The 23,075-nt window shown below is 43.8% G+C and overlaps 1 protein-coding gene across 1 annotated transcript in view; it reads right to left on the reverse strand.

The window, feature by feature from the left end:
- Positions 1–425: 425 nt before the first annotated feature.
- Positions 426–23,075, reverse strand: part of LOC145412424 (uncharacterized) — a 97,017-nt gene continuing 74,367 nt past the window's right edge. Inside the window, exons 7-8 of the mRNA XM_080282309.1 lie at positions 5,052–5,251; positions 426–609 (exon numbers count right to left, since the gene is read on the reverse strand). Coding sequence (XP_080138435.1) covers positions 426–609; positions 5,052–5,251 — 384 coding nt within the window. The remainder of the gene's footprint in view (positions 610–5,051; positions 5,252–23,075) is intronic.

The raw sequence follows: 23,075 nt of genomic DNA on the forward strand, positions 1-23,075 counted from the left end.
ATTTTCTGTTTTAGTCCCTCAGGCAAACAGTTTACGTTTTAAAATTTTCTTCGTATATTTTCTTTTCCACTTTCTTTTTTTATTGTTCAGGCGAGCAGGGGATTATTTTTTATTTTCCCTTTTATTCCTTTCACTTCCACTACAGTATTTTTCAGTTTGTCAGGTAAGTATAGTAGTTTTTTTTTTTTTTATCTTCCTTCCCTCCACCTCTGCTTTCCCTTCCCAGTGCCACACAAATTGTTGGTTTATTTATAATGTTTTTTTCCTCACTTCCACCCATTACTTTTCACTTCCACTTTATATTTACTCAGAATTGTCACAGCATCATTTTTCACTTCCACCTTTCCTTCACTTCCACTTTTATTTACTTATTTATTTATTTATTCATTATTTTATTTATCTATTTGTCTATCTATTCATATTTTCTACAGTCTATCAGGCAAGTCGTCATCAGTGCGGTCCAGCTGCGTCTCCTCTACCAGTGTTTTCAGCTTCAGGGGGTCGTCTTTGTGGTAGTGGTGGTCGTCCTTGATGTGGTGGTGGTTCCCGTACACCGACACCTCAAGCTCCACCTTCCCCGAGGACCAGGGTGAAGAGGGGGTGGAGTAATAGTGGTGGTGGTGGTTGTGGTGGAAGGTGGAGGGTGGAGGCAGAGACCCCTTCTTCTTCAGGCTCGCATGGCCCCCCAGTGATCTGTGTGGTGGGGGAGAGAGAATGGTGTGGTTAATGGTGGAGGAACGTGAAAGAGAGAGAGAGAGAGAGAGAGAGAATGGGGGTACATTAGCTTACAGGATTATTAAGCTACAACAAGGTTTTCTGTTATGCAAAAGCTCTTACCTTTATGTGTGAGAAAAGGAAAGAAAAAGGGAAGGCTCCCGCCCGCTCACCCCTCCCTCCAGGAAAAAATGGTAAAGAAAAACACCAGAATTGATGAGGAGGAACAAATTACTTCGTTTACTTACTTATTTTACAGAAGAGGATATACTATGTTCTATTCCATTTCTGATCAATAATTTCTGTAAATCGCCAGCTTACGCTGTATATCGAAAAATGATAGCTCTAATGATTGATGTAATGACAAATATAATGGAAATTTAACTGATGTATAAAATTACCATACACGATTGTTTCTGGCAGTGTATACCAGTGTACCGCTGTGGCATACGTACGCAGGTTTTCACGATAGGCTATTAGTATTGCTTATTTTATACCTGAGCTTCACTCCATTACTTCTATTCCCAATATCATAATGTGTTTCGAACAAGTTTTCAGTATTACCACTGTCAAATTGTTCCAGAGTTTATATTATCCCATTTAGATTACCTGTAACTCATTTTTTTTTTTTTCGGGGGGGAGGGGGAATCCTTAAATTCTTTTAACCAGTGGTTTGCAGCCTTGAGGTCATGGCTCCCTTGGGTGATGGCATAGCATATTTCTCAGGGGGGCCATGAGGCTAAACATGTATATACCTGATCTTATTGGAGAGAGAGAGAGAGAGAGAGAGAAACAGACAGACAGACAGACAGAGACAGAGAGAGATGCATTATTATTTTCCTGAGGCAAAATTTTTGAAGAAATCTTTTTCTGTCGAGAGCATTCCTGGTACCGATACAAAATGAATTCCCAAAACTCTGAGGAAATTTATTTGACAACGACACATTACGATAAAGGAGCTTTATGGAACTTGGAATAAGAAGGGGTTGTCTCTCCTATCGTCAGCAAATTGGCTATTCGGCTGCTGTTGCTATTCCCGGTCCTAAGCGAGCCGGAGTTTTCCAATACGCTGTACTTGCTTCCACGTGAGAGATGACCTCTGCTGTAGCCAAGCAGTGACCTAACCACTCAAACCCAAATCCATAACAAATATTATGTTTCAATCTTTCCATTAACTACTATATCTGTTTTCACCTACATGCACCCCTTCATCAATTTTAATTATATGAGTTGTTCAACTTCCATATACAACCTCCTCATTAGGATGACAGTAAGCTATTTCCTTCTTCAAGGGAAGACAAAAAGGGGTCAGAGGAGATTATGGCATTTTGTCCGAGGGGTCACAAGCACGTAACTGGGTACCACTACTTTAATCGCTCTTCGTAAGGAAGATGACGCAAATATTTTTTTTTATTGGCACTAAGCAGGTTCCTACCGAAGTTCGTCTTCAGAACTGAACACTATATTCCAGATATTGCTTGTGTGTGTGTGTGTGTGTGTGTGTGTGTGTGTGGAGGAAGCTAACGAGATAGGTTTAGTACACATGAGGATAGCTTGTGTAAGATATTGATACTGGATGCGCACACGCATAAGCGCAAGCACACACACACACACACACATACACACAGGCCGTCTCAGCATCAAAGGAGGGGCCACCACAAGCAAGTAATCTGAGGTGGTCACAGGGCGAGGATGATTGAAAGGGGCAGCACGAGGGGACGGTCAGGGGAGCCAGGATACGCCAAAGCAGTAACATGTCAAGAGGGGGAACACCGGAACAGTAGCTCGTGGACAGAGTGAATGAAGGAGCAGGGCAATCCGTGAGGAGAAGGAACACCGGAACAGAGTGATCTGTGGACAAGAGTAACGCCAGAATAGAGTGATTCGTGAACAGGGGGAACGACAGAACAGATGATCCGTGAACAAGGGGAACGCCAGAATGGAGTGATCCGTGAACAGGAAAATCCCTGAACAGTAGTCAATGAACAGAGGAACAGTAGACCAAGGAGTTGAATGAACATAGGATTACATCAGAGACTACTAAACACCCACAGAACATGAAAAATTAAAAGGAAGGGCAACACACAGCATAAACAAGGTCAACACAATCCAAATAAAAATAATACAAACACAACACAAGAAGAAGAGTCACATCACAAGCATAATACAAACATTACACAAGCGTAATCCAAGCAAAAATCAAAACAAATATAAGAACGCAAGACAAGTGGTGGATGGGCTGGGGGAGGTGGTGGTGTAGCGGATGGAGTGGGCTGGGAACAGTGGGGTCACCAATTCGATATCGGAGGATGCAGGTAGAAGCTGAAGGGCTAGAAATCGATATCGGCGTGTTCTGCTCCTCTATACAGCCCATCCGACACGTCATAAACACACCGACACTAACACCATAATCTCAGATCTGAATGTGATATCCCTGGCAAATCACAGTATAGATGGTAGGTATCAGTATCCAAATGCTGATCGTTTGCGAGATGTCAGGCTGTAGTAAGAAGACCGTGGGCACTGGCCTTCTAATGTATGTTCAAAGCAGCTGCATAAGGTAAATGTTCATAAAACGAGAAAAGGCCAGTATCACAACACAAGCGCAAGAAAATTACAAGAACAAAATCCTGGCACAACGCTGGCATGAGGTAGATCGTAAGCATTAACTGAGAAATGACTCGAGCCGGATGCCTAGTGCGTGCTTAAGAAGAATTAACAGAGCTGCCTTCACGCACTAATGAGCCCCCACCATTAGCGCGCGCGCGCGCGCACACACACACACACACACACACACACACACACACACACACACACACACACACACACACACACACACACACACACACACAGAGCGGAACAGCCAAAGCAAGTCCAAAAGTGGGAGTTAACACTCACCATAAACCCTCTCATGGTCAGGACGGTTCTAGTATTCTAATCCAACTAACGTCGGACGATTTTATTCATCTGGGAGTGTGTCATAGAAGCCTGACAGTGTTCAAACAGACGTAAGTCTACTGTTAAAAGTACAAACCATCCATAAGTGTCAAGCTAAATGCTCTTCTTTTTAAATTTTACTGTACAGCATATTTGGCAGAAAGTATAATATAAACTCTCCACAGGTCAAAACTTCTTTCCTAGAAAAGTATATTGTCTAAGAACGTTTAGTGGGGGCAGTTTTATGCGGATGTAACACCTGACACACATATTCCCATATCTAGTAAAGAATTATTCAGTAATTTTGTTCAAAGAGGATGCACTGACAACTGCCAGAAATGTCACTAAATACACAGTGAAAATGGGATTATCTTTATGTACAGTACAATTCTGAATTTCAGGTGGTCGTAATTCAGGTTGTGCTTTTGTTATGCCCGTAATACCAGGTTGTACCATAATTCCAGATTGTACTTTAGCTCTCCTTGTAATTCCAGGTTGTACTTTAATTCTGCCCGTAATACCAGGTTGTACTTTACTTCTGTCTGTATTTCTAGGTTGTACTTTTGTTCCGGCCGTAATTCCAGGTTGTACTATAGTTCCACCTCTACTACCATTAATTCATGTTACATTGTAATAAGTTTCGTTATTATTTTGCTTCTGTTTTGCTCAGTTCCTACGGCTAAAGCGACCAGCCTGATGCGTGCCATTAAAAGAGACCAACCTGAGAAGTACCACCATTAGCCAGCCTGGAGGTCGTCAACACGGTATTATGCTCTAAACAGGTCGTACAGCAGACTTTTCCGAAGCTGAGGCTCATTGTGAGGTCAAAAACAAAAAGAGTTTCCCGGAACGCTGTCAATGGCTGTGGGGATGAAGCTGATCCTCCACGCAAGACTATACTTTCGACGAAGCGGTTCTATGGTAAACACACACACACACACACACACACACACACACACACACACACACACACACACACACACACACACACACTGTCCACCTGGCCAAAGTTACGTGTTGGGAGCGGACGATAGGATGGAGATTGCCGTAGTGTAAGATAATTAGCAGCTGAGAATAGGCGACCGGATTACGATGAAGTGGAGTGAGTCAGAGTGCAGTGAGATGGAGTGGTGTGAAATGGAGTGGAATGAAATGAAGTGGCGTGAGAGAAACCAGTGAGATCATTATTAACCGCTGAGAGAGGGTGAAAGAAGTGAGATAAGAGTGAAGCAAGATGGAATGGAGTGAGATAATACCTGCCGAGGGCGGGCCAATAATGTGGAGTGAAATGGAGTGGGGTGAAACAGACTGGAGCGAGATAAGGCAGTGATATAACCCGCTGAGGGAGACGAGTGTAGGTAGATAAAATGAAGTAAAAATGAATGAAGTGAGATAATTACCTGTTGAGGCCCGGCGAGTGGAGAGAGAGGCGTGTGGAGCCTGTGTGGGAGTACCGTGACATACTCCTCACCGTACACTGCTCCCGCCACTTCCTTTCCCCATCACTGCCCCCACGCCCCCACACTCGTCCCCACATCTGCAGTAGCGCCTTCCGCACTTCACGCAGCTGCACCGCGTAGATGAAGGTGTCCGTGAATACCTGTTGGGGGGGTGGGGGTAGAGAGAAACTTATTTTTATACACCATCCAAATAATCTACAATATACACCTATACTGCCATTGTCTTCTTTCGCATGTGTTAGTTTTTCCCCTCTCAAAGCTCCTCTCTTCTTGCTATACCTGTGATTAAAAGGAAAGCAAGAAGGGATGAAAGAATGTGGAGGGGAGGGGGGAAAAAATGAAAGGAGAGACAGGAGTGGAGAGGGGAATGAAAGGGAAGGACAATGAGGAAAAGGCAAGACAGAAACAGAGAACTGGAAACGGAAGGAAGGCAGTGAGAAGTGGGAAGAAGAGAAAGGATATTTCAGTGGAAGTTGGATCAAAGGCGGGAATGGCTGGAGGGATGACGGGACTGAGGGGAGTGGGAGGGGACGGGAAAGGAAGGTCGAGAGAAATGGGACAGAAAAAAGCATGTGGAGAATGAAGAAGGTAAAAGCAGGGGGCAAAAGGATAAATATCAGAGCATCATGACTGGCTTGGAATATGAAAACTAGTGCCGCTCTCTGACAGTCACAGTGTAGAGAAAAATTGTGACTATACATTTTTCAAGTTGTTAAATAGTTCACATAAATTCCAACGTTATGGAGTGTCTTTGTACGCTGGATACAGTAAGTGGTTGGTATGTCTTGTTTTTCTCGCTGTTGGTGAGGGTAGTTTATATTCCGACTCTAATCTGTAATAAGACTTCTAATTCAGTGCCTTCCTCCGACACTTCTCTTCTTATCTTTCCCCGGAGAAGAGAAAGCAGCCCCTCTGAGACAATAATAAATTGTGATCTGAGAACTAAGTCACCGTACATTATAATACATACCACCTGAATAACCTGGCATATGAATTGGTGAATGTTACCTACTTATCTACTAGCAGAAGTATTTCGCGCTGCCGGGTAAAAAAAAAAAAAAAAAAAAAAGTAGTCTTACAGATTTTGACAAAACTATATCACCTATATATATCATTATCATCACTGCCACGAGCATCATCAATACTAATACATCCAGCGCTAGCATCTCCACCACCACCATCAATACTACTACCATCATCACTCACACTGCCATCGCTAAAACTACTATAGCCAACACTGTCGTCCTTATCGCTATCATCTTGGCCACCATTATTACTATTACTATCATCACATTTACTGCCACAACCTCCACGATCATCAATGCAACATTTAAGTACTTTAAGTCTTGCGTACGAACAGACTCGCATCCAGTTGGCCAAAAGGATATAGCCCTTAATTTGTCTCTGTCAGATTTGGTGGCAATTTATCCAGGACGGTAGTTTCGTCGTTATTAGCAGCTTAACCCTCTCATGGTCGCACCTGTCAAGTCTTTTATTCCAGCCAACGCCACACGATTTTATTCATCTGGGAACGAGTACTGGAGTCTGACAGTGTTAATACTGTCACCAATAACTCTCTCATGGTCGGAACAACTCAAGTCTTTTATTCCGGATAACAACAGACGATTTTACTCAGCTGTGAGTGAGTATTGGGACCTGAGAGTGTTGATATTTCCATGCAAGTGTGTAGATACTCTGTCATAAGCACAAAATCATACCCATGTTTACCAGAAGGAGCTTTTGGTCCATGTTGTCACGAATCAATTCGCGACATTTCCCTTTTGTGAGAAGCCACGAACTATTAGTGGAAAACTCACTGTGTATCGCTCACCTAACCGTTTCTCCCTCCATTTCGGAGTATACCTTTCAAAACATTCGTCACTTTCAAAAGTGACCGATTTAATGCACGTCACTAAGTGCTCTACTGAGCGATACAATTGTTTCTTTATCGTTCGCCTCTGCTTGCCTAAACCGTTAGCCACGCCTTCTTCCGGTGGCTTGTGCGTCCTGCCCATACAATGCATTTGAATTCAGTCTAGTGTTTGCCTTGACGGAGAGAGGTCCTGTGCCAGCAGTGTGAGAAGTCAGCTAGCATCCAAGCTCCACAGAGTACGGTTTCTTCAAACTCCCACCTCGGTGATACAAAGCATTCATCGACTATAGTATTTCCCTTTTGTATTTTGTAGTCTTAAGCGTTTAGTTAAGGTGTTTTTTCCTAGGCGTAAGTATTTAGCTTTTGTGTGAGTGAGTGAGTGCGTCTCATTAATTTGATTTGAATTGTAACGTTAAATTTATTTTTTTGTAATCAATAAATTTAACAGTTCCTTTCTTGAGCTCAGTGTAAAGTAAAATCTTGTTTCATTTCTCCAAATTAAGCTTATTTTCCGTATAGCTCCTAGCTTGCATAAACGTTTGCTTTCATAACTGGTACTTAGACCAGTCTTGTTGTATTAACTTAAAATCCGTTGTGCCAGATAGGAGTTAAAGCATCAGCAAGAGCCTGATATTATTATTAGTATTAGTTATTTATTGTCAGGGGTGAAGTAACTTTCTCCAGAGGCTAACAGTACAGTAATTCAGCAATTGTGAGTAATTAGTCTCTGCTGTGTACTGTTGAGAAAGTCTTTAAATTCTCGTTCTTAGAGAATCGTTGCACGATTTAGCAAGACAATCATTGTCCCTGCTCTTTAATATTATTGAATATTAATATCAATTTAAATAATATTTAAGCATTTATTCCAAAATTACCGTGATATTATAAAAACCCCGTGACAATTGGCGACCTCGCCAGGATATTAACTCCTAGCTCTAAAGCTGTTCACGAGATAGTGCTCACTCATTCATATTTAGGTATTTATAATTAAAGTTTATAGGCACAAGTTTACTGGTGTTTACCGTTAATTTAGCAAGTGAGTTTTTGCTTTATTAATCAATAGAGTACTTAACTCTAGTTTATTCTTGGTAACGCCAGACGATTTTATTCGCTCCTGGGAAGTCGGCGTACCCATTGTGTTTATTATTGAGTCTTCCCAGTCATTTACATTTTTGATTTATTCTTTGCCAGTTAACTGGATAAGACTGGTCACCACTAGCTTGTGTCTGTACTCTTTACTTGTGTTTATTAGTATTCGTCGCTAAGCAGTCCGTACTCAATTTCGGTTTTGCTTAATAAATTAGCGCCATGGCTACTACTGTATTTTTACAGGAAGCCAAAGAAATGGGTCTTTCGGACCCAACCGAAATTAAAGAGTATACACTCTCATGGCATAATCAGGAGCAGCAGCGCGAGAATGATGCCCGTGAAGAGCGTAAGATTCAGCGCGATTACGAGCGGGAACAGCGTGAATACGAGCGAGAACAGCGTGAGGAACGTGAAAGAGAGCGTGCATATGAACAAGAGCAGCGTGAGAAGGAGCGTGAACATGAGCAAAAACAGCGCGAACTCGACTTGGAACGCGAGTGAGAACAACGTGAATATGAACGTGCCGAACGAGAGGCACGAGAAAAACATGAACTTGAAGTGCTGAAGCTCCAGCAAGATTCCTTGGCTTCAGACACGTCTGGTGCAGTTGGTCCAAGCTCCACGAGCGTTCTCCCTGCACATGTCCTGGCGACCCCACGCATCAAGCTTCCTTCATACAAGGAAAGCGAGCGAATCGAGCCGTACATAGCTCGTTTTGAGGACATGGCAGACATGTATCAACTGGATGAGGCAGCTAAGCGGATCCAATTTCTTAGTTTATTTGAGGGCCCTGCCCTCGATATTCTCCACAGAATTCGTGGAGACAATCTCACATACGAGATGATGAAAGCTGCACTCATTAAGGCGTATGGTCTCACAGTAGACGACGCCAAAGTTCATGCGAGCTCGTCTCCAAGACAAGGAGACAGCTGTTCAGTTCCTTGATCATCTCACAGCTTACTTAAATGAGTGGATGGAGAAAGATGAAACTCCTTCCACGCGTGAGGGGATAATTGACCTTATGCTGCGTACACAGCTAGAGAGGTCGTGGCCTGCTGAGCTCATAGCACAGCTAAAGATCTGCCAGGTGAAAGATTCCAGCCAAATGGCAGAAAAGGCTGATGCATTCTTTACTGCATACGGGTATCAAACTCGTAAGCAAAACACCTGGAGCAGAAAAGATACTGCCAAGTCTGGGAAGCCGTCTCAGACTGAATCCCAGCACCAAGGCCGTTCTCATAGTAATGGTCAAGGTCCAAGCAAACAGCAGAAGGACCAGGGGCAAAACACTCAGAAACCTGAGTAGAAGAGGTACAACAAGTACCCTAACCAGCAGCAGTATCAGCCACGCAACCGACCGTCGGGACAAACTTTTTTGCCACCAGCTCAAAAGAGGCAGGAAGCGAATGCAGCCTTCATTCCTCAGCAGCAGCACGGTGGTCACGTCCCTACCAGTGTGGGTACTTCCCCAAAGTTCACTAGTCCCACAGTGACAGTGAACCCCCCTCCACAGGTGGCCAATGTTCCATCTTCTCAAGTATATAACCCTCAAGGCACAATGTTTGCCACATCAATTCAGCAGCCTCATGACTGGCTAGTTGCTTCCTCCACAGTGTCACGGGGTTTTTATATCACGGTAATTTTGGAATAAATTCTTAAATGTTATTTAAATTGATATTAATATTCAGTAATATTAAAGAGCAGGGACAATGATTGTCTTGCTAAATCGTGCAACGATTCTCTAAGAACGAGAATTCAAAAACTTTCTCAACAGTACACAGCAGAGACTAATTACTCACAATTGCTGAATTACTGTACTGTTAGCCTCTGGAGAAAGTTACTTCACCCCTGACAATAAATAACTAATACTAATAATAATAACAGGCTCTTGCTGATGCTTTAACTCCTGGCACAACGGATTTTAAGTTAATACAACAAGACTGGTCTAAGTACCAGTTATGGAAGCAAACGTTTATGCAAGCTAGGAGCTATATGGAAAATAAGCTTAATTATGGAGAAATGAAACAAGATTTTACTTTACATTAAGCTCAAGGAATAGAACTGTTAAATTTATTAATCACAAAAAATAAATTTAACGTTACAATTCAAATCAATTAAATGAGACGCACTCACTCACTCTCACAAAAGCTAAATACTTACGCCTAGGAAAAAAAAACACCTTAACTAAGCTCTTAAAACTACAAAATACACAAAAGAAATACCAGTCGATGAATGCTATGTATCACCCGAGGGGGGGGGGAGTACTGGGATTAACTGTACTAATGGAGCTTGGGGTGCTAGCTGACCTCTCCACTTCTGAGCACAGAACCTTTCTCCGTCACAGCAAATACTAGACTGACCAAGTCGTGGGAAAGAAAAGCGGAGCACTCGGCCGCATTTTCCAACGGTCAGAGGCAAGCAGAGGCGAACAATAAAAAAACAATAGTATCGCTCAGTACAGCACTTAGTGAAGTGCATTAAATCGGTCACTTTTGAAAACAGTGACGAATGTTTTGAAAAGTGTACCCCGAAATGGAGGAAGAAACGGTTAGCTGAGCGATACGCAGTGAGTTTTCCACTAATAGTTCGTGGCTTCTCAAAAAAGGGAAATGTCGCGAATTGATTCGTGACATTACGCCCTTACAAAGTTAAATTTTTTCCTTATGGGAAAAAATTTGTGGATATATATATATATGAACACATCCCAAGTCATTCGCACAAGATTCACACTGTGGTGTGTGTGCTATCCTGCTACAGGAGAAAGTCGCAGTCGCCAGTGAGCGGAAAAAAACCTCGTATTTACGTTAATAGAAGCAAGCTTGAGGGAAAAACTCCGTGACGACGGTGAAAATCCTGTACTCAGGTCAAACTGAGCGAAAATTCGCTACATTTACACTGACAACTAATTGTTGTGTAGCATGGTGTATGTAATACACGGTGTAGGTGTGACAGTTGTAGTGTAACTGTACCTACGTGTAAAATGACACAGCAAATAATAATATGGCGACAATGAAGGCAGAGGAGACGAGGCGGCAGCGTGCGGCAGACGATCAGCTGGCCCGCACAGCAAAACTGCTACACCCATTGCTGAACCTGCAAAACCAATTAAGGTGGAGCATCAAAAGTGTCAATGAGACAAAATTTTATCATGTTACAATTACTCTCTCTGCCTAGCAGTCAGTGCTACAACGTACATTCGAGGTCGCCATTAATTATAGCACACAATTATGGTCGGCAAGTTGAGAATCCTTGTGCAAACTCGGGTCTTCCATAGCCTCGAACCGCACACGGGTCCTCAACCTGTGCCATAACCTACAGTTCTTATATTAGTATCGGGGAGCTGAGAATCCTTGTGCAAACTTGGGTCTTCCATAGCCTCAAGTCGCCACTGCGGAGTTCTCTCTCGAACTTCCCCCTTAACCTACAGTACTTCTATTAGTACCGGGAAGCTGAGAATCCTTGTGCAAACTTGGGTCTTCCATAGCCTCAAGTCGCCTCTGCGGAGTTCTCTCTCGAACTTCCCCCTTAACCTACAGTACTTATATTAGTATCGGGGAGCTGAGAATCCTTATGCAAACTTGGGTCTTCCATAGCCTCAAGTCGCCACTGCGCAGTTCTCTCTCGAACTTCCCCCTTAACCTACAGTACTTATATTAGTATCGGGGAGCTGAGAATCCTTGTGCAAACTTGGGTCTTCCATAGCCTCAAGTTGCCTCTCAACTTCCCCCTTAACTTACGGTACATAATATGTATGTACAGGCCCTGGACATAATGTGTCCTGTGGGGCCAATGGGCGAGACGTCAGGTCTGCACCCACTTCACCACTACCCTGTCTCTCAACTGACTCAGAGATTACAGGTGTAGTTACAAATGGCACAGGAAGGGCATGTCCCTGATTAGTGGTGATACTTTGGCACACACTGCAAGAACGGACAAAACTATCTATGTCCCGTCCCATCCCTGGCCAGAAAAAGTCAGCTCGGATACGGCCCTGGGTCTTCCTTTTGCCCATGTGACCCCCTGAGACTGAACAATGACCCCATTGTAACACTGCTAGGCGGTACTTGGCGGGAACGACAAACTGCAGTCGAACCTCGCCCTCGGGTGTTCGTGACTCACGGTAGAGCCGTCCTTGTTTACGAAGGAACTTGGCTCCACCTCCCCGTGAATACTTAATCACTCGACCCTTTTGTTTGTTCCGCACGGCAGCAAGTGTCGGGTCAGAATGTTGTTCTTGTACAACAAGTTGACTACACATCAGATCTTGCGGCGATTCAATGATCACTGGGGTGACACAGTCTGGAGCCTCAGTCATGGCTCGTGTTACCGCAGCAGCCGAAGTCTGAGTAGCGTCATCGGAGCAACTATCCTTGACTCCATTAATATTGCCTACTATAAAGTCAAATAGAGGCTCTGGCATGACAACTGCAAGTGTCGTACCAGTATAAAATGGAGATGCCACCTGGATACATGCCTCAGGGAACAATCTCACTGATCCATCAATAAGCTTTGCATGGATCTGTCGACCTGTATACTGCTCAGGCCGAACTAAACTCTGCTTAACAGAGCAACCTGAGGAACCATTGTCTCTCAGGACCTTCACAGGAATGTCTCCCACAAACCCTGGCTGAATAAGGAAGGTACTGTCACCTGTGGGAGGGCCTGTGGAGGAAGCAGCTAGCCACTCATGAGGCTGCTGAATTGATGTGGCAAACATTGTGCCTTGTGAAGAAGATGGAACATTGGCCATCTGTGGAGGGGGGTTCACTGTCACTGTGGGACTAGTGAACTGTGGGGAAGTACCCACACTGGTAGGGACGTGACCACCAGGCTGCTGCTGAGGAATGAAGGCTGCATTCGCTTCCTGCCTCTTTTGAGCTGGTGGTGAAAAAGTTTGTCCCGACGGTCGGTTGCGTGGCTGATACTGCTGCTGGTTAGGGTACTTGTTGTACCTCTTCCACTCAGGTTTCTGAGTGTTTTGCCCCTGGTCCTTCCACTGCGGTTTTGGACCTTGGCCATTACTCTGAGAACGGCCTTGGTGCTGGGATTCAGTCTGAGACGGCTTCCCAGACTTGGCAGTATCTTTTCTGCTCCAGGTGTTTTGCTTACGAGCTTGATACCCGTATGCAGTAAAGAATGCGTCAGCCTTCTCTGCCATTTGGCTGGCATCTTTCACCTGGCTGATCTTAAGCTGTGCTATGAGCTCAGCAGGCCACGACCTCTCTAGCTGTGTACGCAGCATAAGGTCAATTATCCCCTCACGCGTGGAAGGAGTTTCATCTTTCTCCATCCACTCATTTAAGTAAGCTGTGAGACGATCAAGGAACTGAACAGCTGTCTCCTTGTCTTGGAGACGAGCTCGCATGAACTGAACTTTGGCGTCGTCTACTGAGAGACCATACGCCTTAATGAGTGCAGCTTTCATCATCTCATATGTGAGATTGTCTCCACGAATTCTGTGGAGAATATGGAGGGCAGGGCCCTCAAATAGGCTAAGAAACTGAAGCCGCTTAGCTGCCTCATCCAGTTGATATAAGTCTGCCATGTCCTCAAAACGAGCTATGTACGGCTCGATTCGCTCGCTTTCCTTGTATGAAGGAAGCTTGATGCGTGGGGTCGCCAGGACATGTGCAGGGAGAACGCTCGTGGAGCTTGGACCAACTGCACCAGACGTGTCTGAAGCCAAGGAATCTCGCTTGAGCTTCATCACTTCAAGTTCATGTTCTCGTTCTTTGTCTCGTTGTTCACGCTCGTATTCGCGCTGTTCTCGCTCTTGTACTAGTTCGAGTTCGCGCTGTTTTTGCTCATGTTCGCGCTGTTGTCGCTCTTTTTCTAACTCGAGCTCGCGTTGTTTTTGTTCGTGTTCACGCTGTTCTCGCTCATATTCGCGCTGTTCTCGCTCACGTTCACGAGCGTCTTTCTCACGTTCTTGCTCGTAATTGAACCGTGAGAGAACGTAACTCTGTATTTTCTCTGGGTCAGTGAGACCCATATCTTTGGCTTCCTGTACAAATACAGCGGTAGCCATGGCGCTAATTTATTAAGCAAACGAATGCTAATAATACAAATAAAGAATACAGACACAAGCTAGTGGTGACCAATCTTATCTAGTTAACTGGCAAGAATAAATCAAAAATGTAAATGACTGGGAAGACTCAATAATAAACACAATGGGTACGCCGACTTCCCAGGAGCGAATAAAATCGTCTGGCGTTACCAAAAATAAACTAGAGTTAAGTACTCTATTGATTAATAAAGCAAAAACTCACTTGCTAAATTAACGGTAAACACCAGTAAACTTGTGTCTATAAACTTTAATTATAAATACCTAAATATGAATGAGTGAGCACTATCTCGTGAATAGCTTTAGAGCTAGGAGTTAATATCCTGGAATGAGGTCGCCAATTGTCACGGGGTTTTTATATCACGGTAATTTTGGAATAAATTCTTAAATGTTATTTAAATTGATATTAATATTCAATAATATTAAAGAGCAGGGACAATGATTGTCTTGCTAAATCGTGCAACGATTCTCTAAGAACGAGAATTCAAAAACTTTCTCAACAGTACACAGCAGAGACTAATTACTCACAATTGCTGAATTACTGTACTGTTAGCCTCTGGAGAAAGTTACTTCACCCCTGACAATAAATAACTAATACTAATAATAATAACAGGCTCTTGCTGATGCTTTAACTCCTGGCACAACGGATTTTAAGTTAATACAACAAGACTGGTCTAAGTACCAGTTATGGAAGCAAACGTTTATGCAAGCTAGGAGCTATATGGAAAATAAGCTTAATTATGGAGAAATGAAACAAGATTTTACTTTACATTAAGCTCAAGGAATAGAACTGATAAATTTATTAATCACAAAAAATAAATTTAACGTTACAATTCAAATCAATTAAATGAGACGCACTCACTCACTCTCACAAACGCTAAATACTTACGCCTAGGAAAAAAAAAAAACACCTTAACTAAGCTCTTAAAACTACAAAATACACAAAAGAAATACCAGTCGATGAATGCTATGTATCACCCGAGGGGGGGGGGAGTACTGGGATTAACTGTACTAACGGAGCTTGGGGTGCTAGCTGACCTCTCCACTTCTGAGCACAGAACCTTTCTCCGTCACAGCAAATACTAGACTGACCAAGTCGTGGGAAAGAAAAGCGGAGCACTCGGCCGCATTTTCTAACGGTCAGAGGCAAGCAGAGGCGAACAATAAAAAAACAATAGTATCGCTCAGTACAGCACTTAGTGAAGTGCATTAAATCGGTCACTTTTGAAAACAGTGACGAATGTTTTGAAAAGTGTACCCCGAAATGGAGGAAGAAACGGTTAGCTGAGCGATACGCAGTGAGTTTTCCACTAATAGTTCGTGGCTTCTCACAAAAGGGAAATGTCGCGAATTGATTCGTGACACACAGGCCCTCCCACAGGTGACAGTACCTTCCTTGTTCAGCCAGGGTTTGTGGGAGACATTCCTGTGAAGGTCCTGAGAGACAATGGTTCCTCAGGTTGCTCTGTTAAGCAGAGTTTAATTCGTCCTGAGCAGTACACAGGTCGACAGATCCATGCAAACCTTATTGATGGATCAGTGAGAGTGTTCCCTGAGGCATGTATTCAGGTGGCATCTCCATTTTATACTGGTATGACACTTGCAGTTGTCATGCCAGAACCTTTATTTGACCTCATCATTGGAAATATTAATGGAGTCAAGCATAGTTGCTCCGATGACGCTACTCAGACTTCGGCTGCTGCGGTAACACGAGCCATGGCTGAGGCTCCAGACTGTGTCACCCCAGTGATCATTGAATCGCCGCAAGATCTGATGTGTAGTCAACTTGTTGTCCAAGAACAACATTCTGACCCGACACTTGCTGCCGTGCGGAACAAACAAAAGGGTCGAGTGATTAAGTATTCACGGGGAGGTCGAGCCAAGTTCCTTCGTAAACAAGGACGGCTCTACCGTGAGTCACGAACACTCGAGGGCGAGGTTCGACTGCAGTTTGTCGTTCCCGCCAAGTACCGCCTAGCAGTGTTACAATGGGGTCATTGTTCAGCCTCAGGAGGTCACATGGGCAAAAGGAAGACCCAGGGCCGTATCCGAGCTGACTTTTTCTGGCCAGGGATGGGACGAGACATAGATAGTTTTGTCCGTTCCTGCAGTGTGTGTCAAAGTATCACCACTAATCAGGGACATGCCCTTCCTGTGCCATTCATAACCACACCTGTAATCTCTGAGTCAGTTGAGAGACAGGGTAGTGGTGAAGTGGGTGCAGACCTGACGTCTCGCCCATTGGCCCCACGGGACACATTATGTCCAGGGCCTGTACATACATATTATGTACCGTAGGTTAAGGGGGAAGTTCGAGAGAGAACTCCGCAGAGGCGACTTGAGGCTATGGAAGACCCAAGTTTGCACAAGGATTCTCAGCTCCCCGATATTAATATAAGTACTGTAGGTTAAGGCACAGGTTGAGGACCCGTGTGCAGTTCGAGGCTATGGAAGACCCGAGTTTGCACAAGGATTCTCAACTTGCCGACAATAATTGTGTGCTATAATTAATGGCGACCTCGAATGTACGTCATAGCACTGACTGCTAGGCAGAGAGTAATTGTAACATAATAAAATTTTGTCTCATTGACACTTTTGATGCTCCACCTCAATTGGTTTTGCAGGTTCAGCAATGGGTGTAGCAGTTTTGCTGTGCGGGCCAGCTGATCGTCTGCCGCACGCTGCCGCCTCTTCTCCTCTGCCTTCGTCGTCACCATATTATTATTTACTGTGTCATTTTACACGTAGGTACAGTTACACTACAACTGTCACACCTACAACGTGTATTACATACACCACGCTACACAACAATTAGTTGTCAGTGTAAATGCAGCGAATTTTCGCTCAGTTTGACCTGAGTACAGGATTTTCACCGTCGTCACGGAGTTTTTCCCTCAAGCTTGCTTCTATTAACGTAAATACGAGGTTTTTTCGCTCACTGGCGACTGCGACTTTCTCCTGTAGCAGGATAGCACACACACCACAGTGTGAATCTTGTGCGAATGACTTAGGATGTGTACATATATATATATATATATATATATATATCCACAAATTTTTTCCCATAAGGAAAAAATTTAACTTTGTAAGGGCGTAATGTCACGAACCAATTCGCGACATTTCCCTTTTGTGAGAAGCCACGAACTATTAGTGGAAAACTCACTGTGTATTGCTCAGCTAACCGTTTCTCCCTCCATTTCGGAGTATACCTTTCAAAACATTCGTCACTTTCAAAAGTGACCGATTTAATGCACGTCACTAAGTGCTCTCCTGAGCGATACAATTGTTTCTTTATCGTTCGCCTCTGCTTGCCTAAACCATTAGCCACGCCTTCTTCCGATGGCTTGTGCGTCCTGCCCATACAATGCACTTGAATTCAGTCTAGTGTTTGCCTTGACGGAGAGAGGTCCTGTGCCAGCAGTGTGAGAAGTCAACTAGCATCCAAGCTCCACAGAGTACGGTTTCTTCAAACTCCCACCTCGGTGATACAAAGCATTTATCGACTATAGTATTTCCCTTTTGTATTTTGTAGTCTTAAGAGTTTAGTTAAGGTGTTTTTTCCTAGGCGTAAGTATTTAGCTTTTGTGTGAGTGAGTGAGTGCGTCTCATTAATTTGATTTGAATTGTAACGTTAAATTTATTTTTTTGTAATCAATAAATTTAACAGTTCCTTTCTTGAGCTCAGTGTAAAGTAAAATCTTGTTTCATTTCTCCAAATTAAGCTTATTTTCCGTATAGCTCCTAGCTTGCATAAACGTTTGCTTTCATAACTGGTACTTAGACCAGTCTTGTTGTATTAACTTAAAATCCGTTGTGCCAGATAGGAGTTAAGGCATCAGCAAGAGCCTGATATTATTATTAGTATTAGTTATTTATTGTCAGGAATGAAGTAACTTTCTCCAGAGGCTAACAGTACAGTAATTCAGCAATTGTGAGTAATTAGTCTCTGCTGTGTACTGTTGAGAAAGTCTTTAAATTCTCGTTCTTAGAGAATCGTTGCACGATTTAGCAAGACAATCATTGTCCCTGCTCTTTAATATTATTGAATATTAATATCAATTTAAATAATATTTAAGCATTTATTCCAAAATTACCGTGATATTATAAAAACCCCGTGACAATAGGCGACCTCGCCAGGATATTAACTCCTAGCTCTAAAGCTATTCACGAGATAGTGCTCACTCATTCATATTTAGGTATTTATAATTAAAGTTTATAGGCACAAGTTTACTGGTGTTTACCGTTAATTTAGCAAGTGAGTTTTTGCTTTATTAATCAATAGAGTACTTAACTCTAGTTTATTCTTGGTAACGCCAGACGATTTTATTCGCTCCTGGGAAGTCGGCGTACCCATTGTGTTTATTATTGAGTCTTCCCAGCCATTTACATTTTTGATTTATTCTTTGCCAGTTAACTGGATAAGACTGGTCACCACTAGCTTGTGTCTGTACTCTTTACTTGTGTTTATTAATATTCGTCGCTAAGCAGTCAGTACTCAATTTCGGTTTTGCTTAATAAATTAGCGCCATGGCTACTACTGTATTTTTACAGGAAGCCAAAGAAATGGGTCTTTCGGACCCAACCGAAATTAAAGAGTATATACTCTCACGGCATAATCAGGAGCAGCAGCGCGAGAATGATGCCCATGAAGAGCGTAAGATTCAGCGCAAATACGAGCGGGAACAGCGTGAATACGAGCGAGAACAGCATGAGGAACGTGAAAGAGAGCGTGCATATGAACAAGAGCAGCGTGAGAAGGAGCGTGAACACGAGCAAAAACAGCGCGAACTCGACTTGGAACGCGAGTGAGAACAACGTGAATATGAACGTGCCGAACGAGAGGCACGAGAAAAACATGAACTTGAAGTGATGAAGCTCCAGCAAGATTCCTTAGCTTCAGACACGTCTGGTGCAGTTGGTCCAAGCTCCACGAGCGTTCTCCCTGCACATGTCCTGGCGACCCCACGCATCAAGCTTCCTTCATACAAGGAAAGCGAGCGAATCGAGCCGTACATAGCTCGTTTTGAGGACATGGCAGACATGTATCAACTGGATGAGGCAGCTAAGCGGATCCAATTTCTTAGTTTATTTGAGGGCCCTGCCCTCGATATTCTCCACAGAATTCGTGGAGACAATCTCACATACGAGATGATGAAAGCTGCACTCATTAAGGCGTATGGTCTCACAGTAGACGACGCCAAAGTTCATGCGAGCTCGTCTCCAAGACAAGGAGACAGCTGTTCAGTTCCTTGATCGTCTCACAGCTTACTTAAATGAGTGGATGGAGAAAGATGAAACTCCTTCCACGCGTGAGGGGATAATTGACCTTATGCTGCGTACACAGCTAGAGAGGTCGTGGCCTGCTGAGCTCATAGCACAGCTTAAGATCAGCCAGGTGAAAGATGCCAGCCAAATGGCAGAAAAGGCTGATGCATTCTTTACTGCATACGGGTATCAAACTCGTAAGCAAAACACCTGGAGCAGAAAAGATACTGCCAAGTCTGGGAAGCCGTCTCAGACTGAATCCCAGCACCAAGGCCATTCTCAGAGTAATGGTCAAGGTCCAAGCAAACCGCAGAAGGACCAGGGGCAAAACACTCAGAAACCTGAGTGGAAGAGGTACAACAAGTACCCTAACCAGTAGCAGTATCAGCCACGCAACCAACCGTCGGGACAAACTTTTTCGCCACCAGCTCAAAAGAGGCAGGAAGCGAACGCAGCCTTCATTCCTCAGCAGCAGCACGGTGGTCACGTCCCTACCAGTGTGGGTACTTCCCCAAAGTTCACTAGTCCCACAGTGACAGTGAACCCCCCTCCACAGGTGGCCAATGTTCCATCTTCTCAAGTATATAACCCTCAAGGCACAATGTTTGCCACATCAATTCAGCAGCCTCATGAGTGGCTAGCTGCTTCCTCCACAGGCCCTCCCACAGGTGACAGTACCTTCCTTGTTCAGCCAGGGTTTGTGGGAGACATTCCTGTGAAGGTCCTGAGAGACAATGGTTCCTCAGGTTGCTCTGTTAAGCAGAGTTTAATTCGTCCTGAGCAGTACACAGGTCGACAGATCCATGCAAACCTTATTGATGGATCAGTGAGAGTGTTCCCTGAGGCATGTATTCAGGTGGTATCTCCATTTTATACTGGTATGACACTTGCAGTTGTCATGCCAGAACTTTATTTGACCTCATCATTGGAAATATTAATGGAGTCAAGGATAGTTGCTCCGATGACGCTACTCAGACTTCGGCTGCTGCGGTAACACGAGCCATGGCTGAGGCTCCAGACTGTGTCACCCCAGTGATCATTGAATCGCCACAAGATCTGATGTGTAGTCAACTTGTACAAGAACAACATTCTGACCCGACACTTGCTGCCGTGCGGAACAAACAAAAGGGTCGAGTGATTAAGTATTCACGGGGAGGTCGAGCTAAGTTCCTTCGTAAATAAGGACGGCTCTACCGTGAGTCACGAACACCCGAGGGCGAGGTTCGACTGCAGTTTGTCGTTCCCGCCAAGTACCGCCTAGCAGTGTTACAATGGGGTCATTGTTCAGCCTCAGGAGGTCACATGGGCAAAAGGAAGACCCAGGGCCGTATCCGAGCTGACTTTTTCTGGCCAGGGATGGGACGAGACATAGATAGTTTTGTCTGTTCCTGCAGTGTGTGCCAAAGTATCACCACTAATCAGGGACATGCCCTTCCTGTGCCATTCATAACCACACCTGTAATCTCTGAGTCAGTTGAGAGACAGGGTAGTGGTGAAGTGGGTGCAGACCTGACGTCTCGCCCATTGGCCCCACGGGACACATTATGTCCAGGGCCTGTACATACATATTATGTACCGTAGGTTAAGGGGGAAGTTCGAGAGAGAACTCCGCAGAGGCGACTTGATGCTATGGAAGACCCAAGTTTGCACAAGGATTCTCAGCTTCCCGGTACTAATATAAGTATTGTATTGTAGGTTAAGGGGGAAGTTCGAGAGAGAACTCCGCAGAGGCGACTTGAGGCTATGGAAGACCCAAGTTTGCACAAGGATTCTCAGCTTCCCGGTACTAATATAAGTATTGTACTGTAGGTTAAGGGGGAAGTTCGAGAGAGAACTCCGCAGAGGCGACTTGAGGCTATGGAAGACCCAAGTTTGCACAAGGATTCTCAGCTCCCCGATATTAATATAAGTACTGTAGGTTAAGGCACAGGTTGAGGACCCGTGTGCAGTTCGAGGCTATGGAAGATCCGAGTTTGCACAAGGATTCTCAACTTGCCGACCATAATTGTGTGCTATAATTAATGGCGACCTCGAATGTACATCGTAGCACTGACTGCTGGGCAGAGAGTAATTGTAACATAATAAAATTTTGTCTCATTGACACTTTTGATGCTCCACCTCAATTGGTTTTGCAGGTTCAGCAATGGGTGTAGCAGTTTTGCTGTGCGGGCCAGCTGATCGTCTGCCGCACGCTGCCGCCTCTTCTCCTCTGCCTTCGTCGTCGCCATATTATTATTTACTGTGTCATTTTACACGTAGGTACAGTTACACTACAACTGTCACACCTACACCGTGTATTACATACACCACGCTACACAACAATTAGTTGTCAGTGTAAATGTAGCGAATTTTCGCTCAGTTTGACCTGAGTACAGGATTTTCACCGTCGTCACGGAGTTTTCCCTCAAGCTTGCTTCTATTAACGTAAATACGAGGTTTTTTTCGCTCACTGGCGACTGCGACTTTCTCCTGTAGCAGGATAGCACACACACCACAGTGTGAATCTTGTGCGAATGACTTAGGATGTGTACATATATATATATATATCCACAAATTTTTTCCCATAAGGAAAAAATTTAACTTTGTAAGGGCGTAATGTCACGAATCAATTCGCAACATTTCCCTTTTGTGAGAAGCCACGAATTATTAGTGGAAAACTCACTGTGTATCGCTCAGCTAACCGTTTCTCCCTCCATTTCGGAGTATACCTTTCAAAACATTCGTCACTTTCAAAAGTGACCGATTTAATGCACGTCACTAAGTGCTCTACTGAGCGATACAATTGTTTCTTTATCGTTCGCCTCTGCTTGCCTAAACCATTAGCCACGCCTTCTTCCGGTGGCTTGTGCGTCCTGCCCATACAATGCATTTGAATTCAGTCTAGTATTTGCCTTGACGGAGAGAGGTCCTGTGCCAGCAGTGTGAGAAGTCAGCTAGCATCCAAGCTCCACAGAGTACGGTTTCTTCAAACTCCCACCTCGGTGATACAAAGCATTCATCGACTATAGTATTTCCCTTTTGTATTTTGTAGTCTTAAGAGTTTAGTTAAGGTGTTTTTTCCTAGGCATAAGTATTTAGCTTTTGTGTGAGTGAGTGAGTGCGTCTCATTAATTTGATTTGAATTGTAACGTTAAATTTATTTTTTTGTAATCAATAAATTTAACAGTTCCTTTCTTGAGCTCAGTGTAAAGTAAAATCTTGTTTCATTTCTCTAAATTAAGCTTATTTTCCGTATAGCTCCTAGCTTGCATAAACGTTTGCTTTCATAACTGGTACTCAGACCAGTCTTGTTGTATTAAATTAAAATCCGTTGTGCCAGATAGGAGTTAAAGCATCAGCAAGAGCCTGATATTATTATTAGTATTAGTTATTTATTGTCAGGGGTGAAGTAACTTTCTCCAGAGGCTAACAGTACAGTAATTCAGCAATTGTGAGTAATTAGTCTCTGCTGTGTACTGTTGAGAAAGTCTTTAAATTCTCGTTCTTAGAGAATCGTTGCACGGTTTAGCAAGACAATCATTGTCCCTGCTCTTTAATATTATTGAATATTAATATCAATTTAAATAATATTTAAGCATTTATTCCAAAATTACCGTGATATTATAAAAACCCCGTGACACATGTGCCAATTTTGGTGGCAATTGGCTGACTTGCTTGGGTGTGACTGATGTTT

Source organism: Coenobita brevimanus, chromosome 93 (assembly GCF_032717465.1).
Source record: "Coenobita brevimanus isolate Jiangsu-jjx chromosome 93, ASM3271746v2, whole genome shotgun sequence".
NCBI classification, from domain to species: Eukaryota; Metazoa; Arthropoda; class Malacostraca; order Decapoda; family Coenobitidae; genus Coenobita; species Coenobita brevimanus.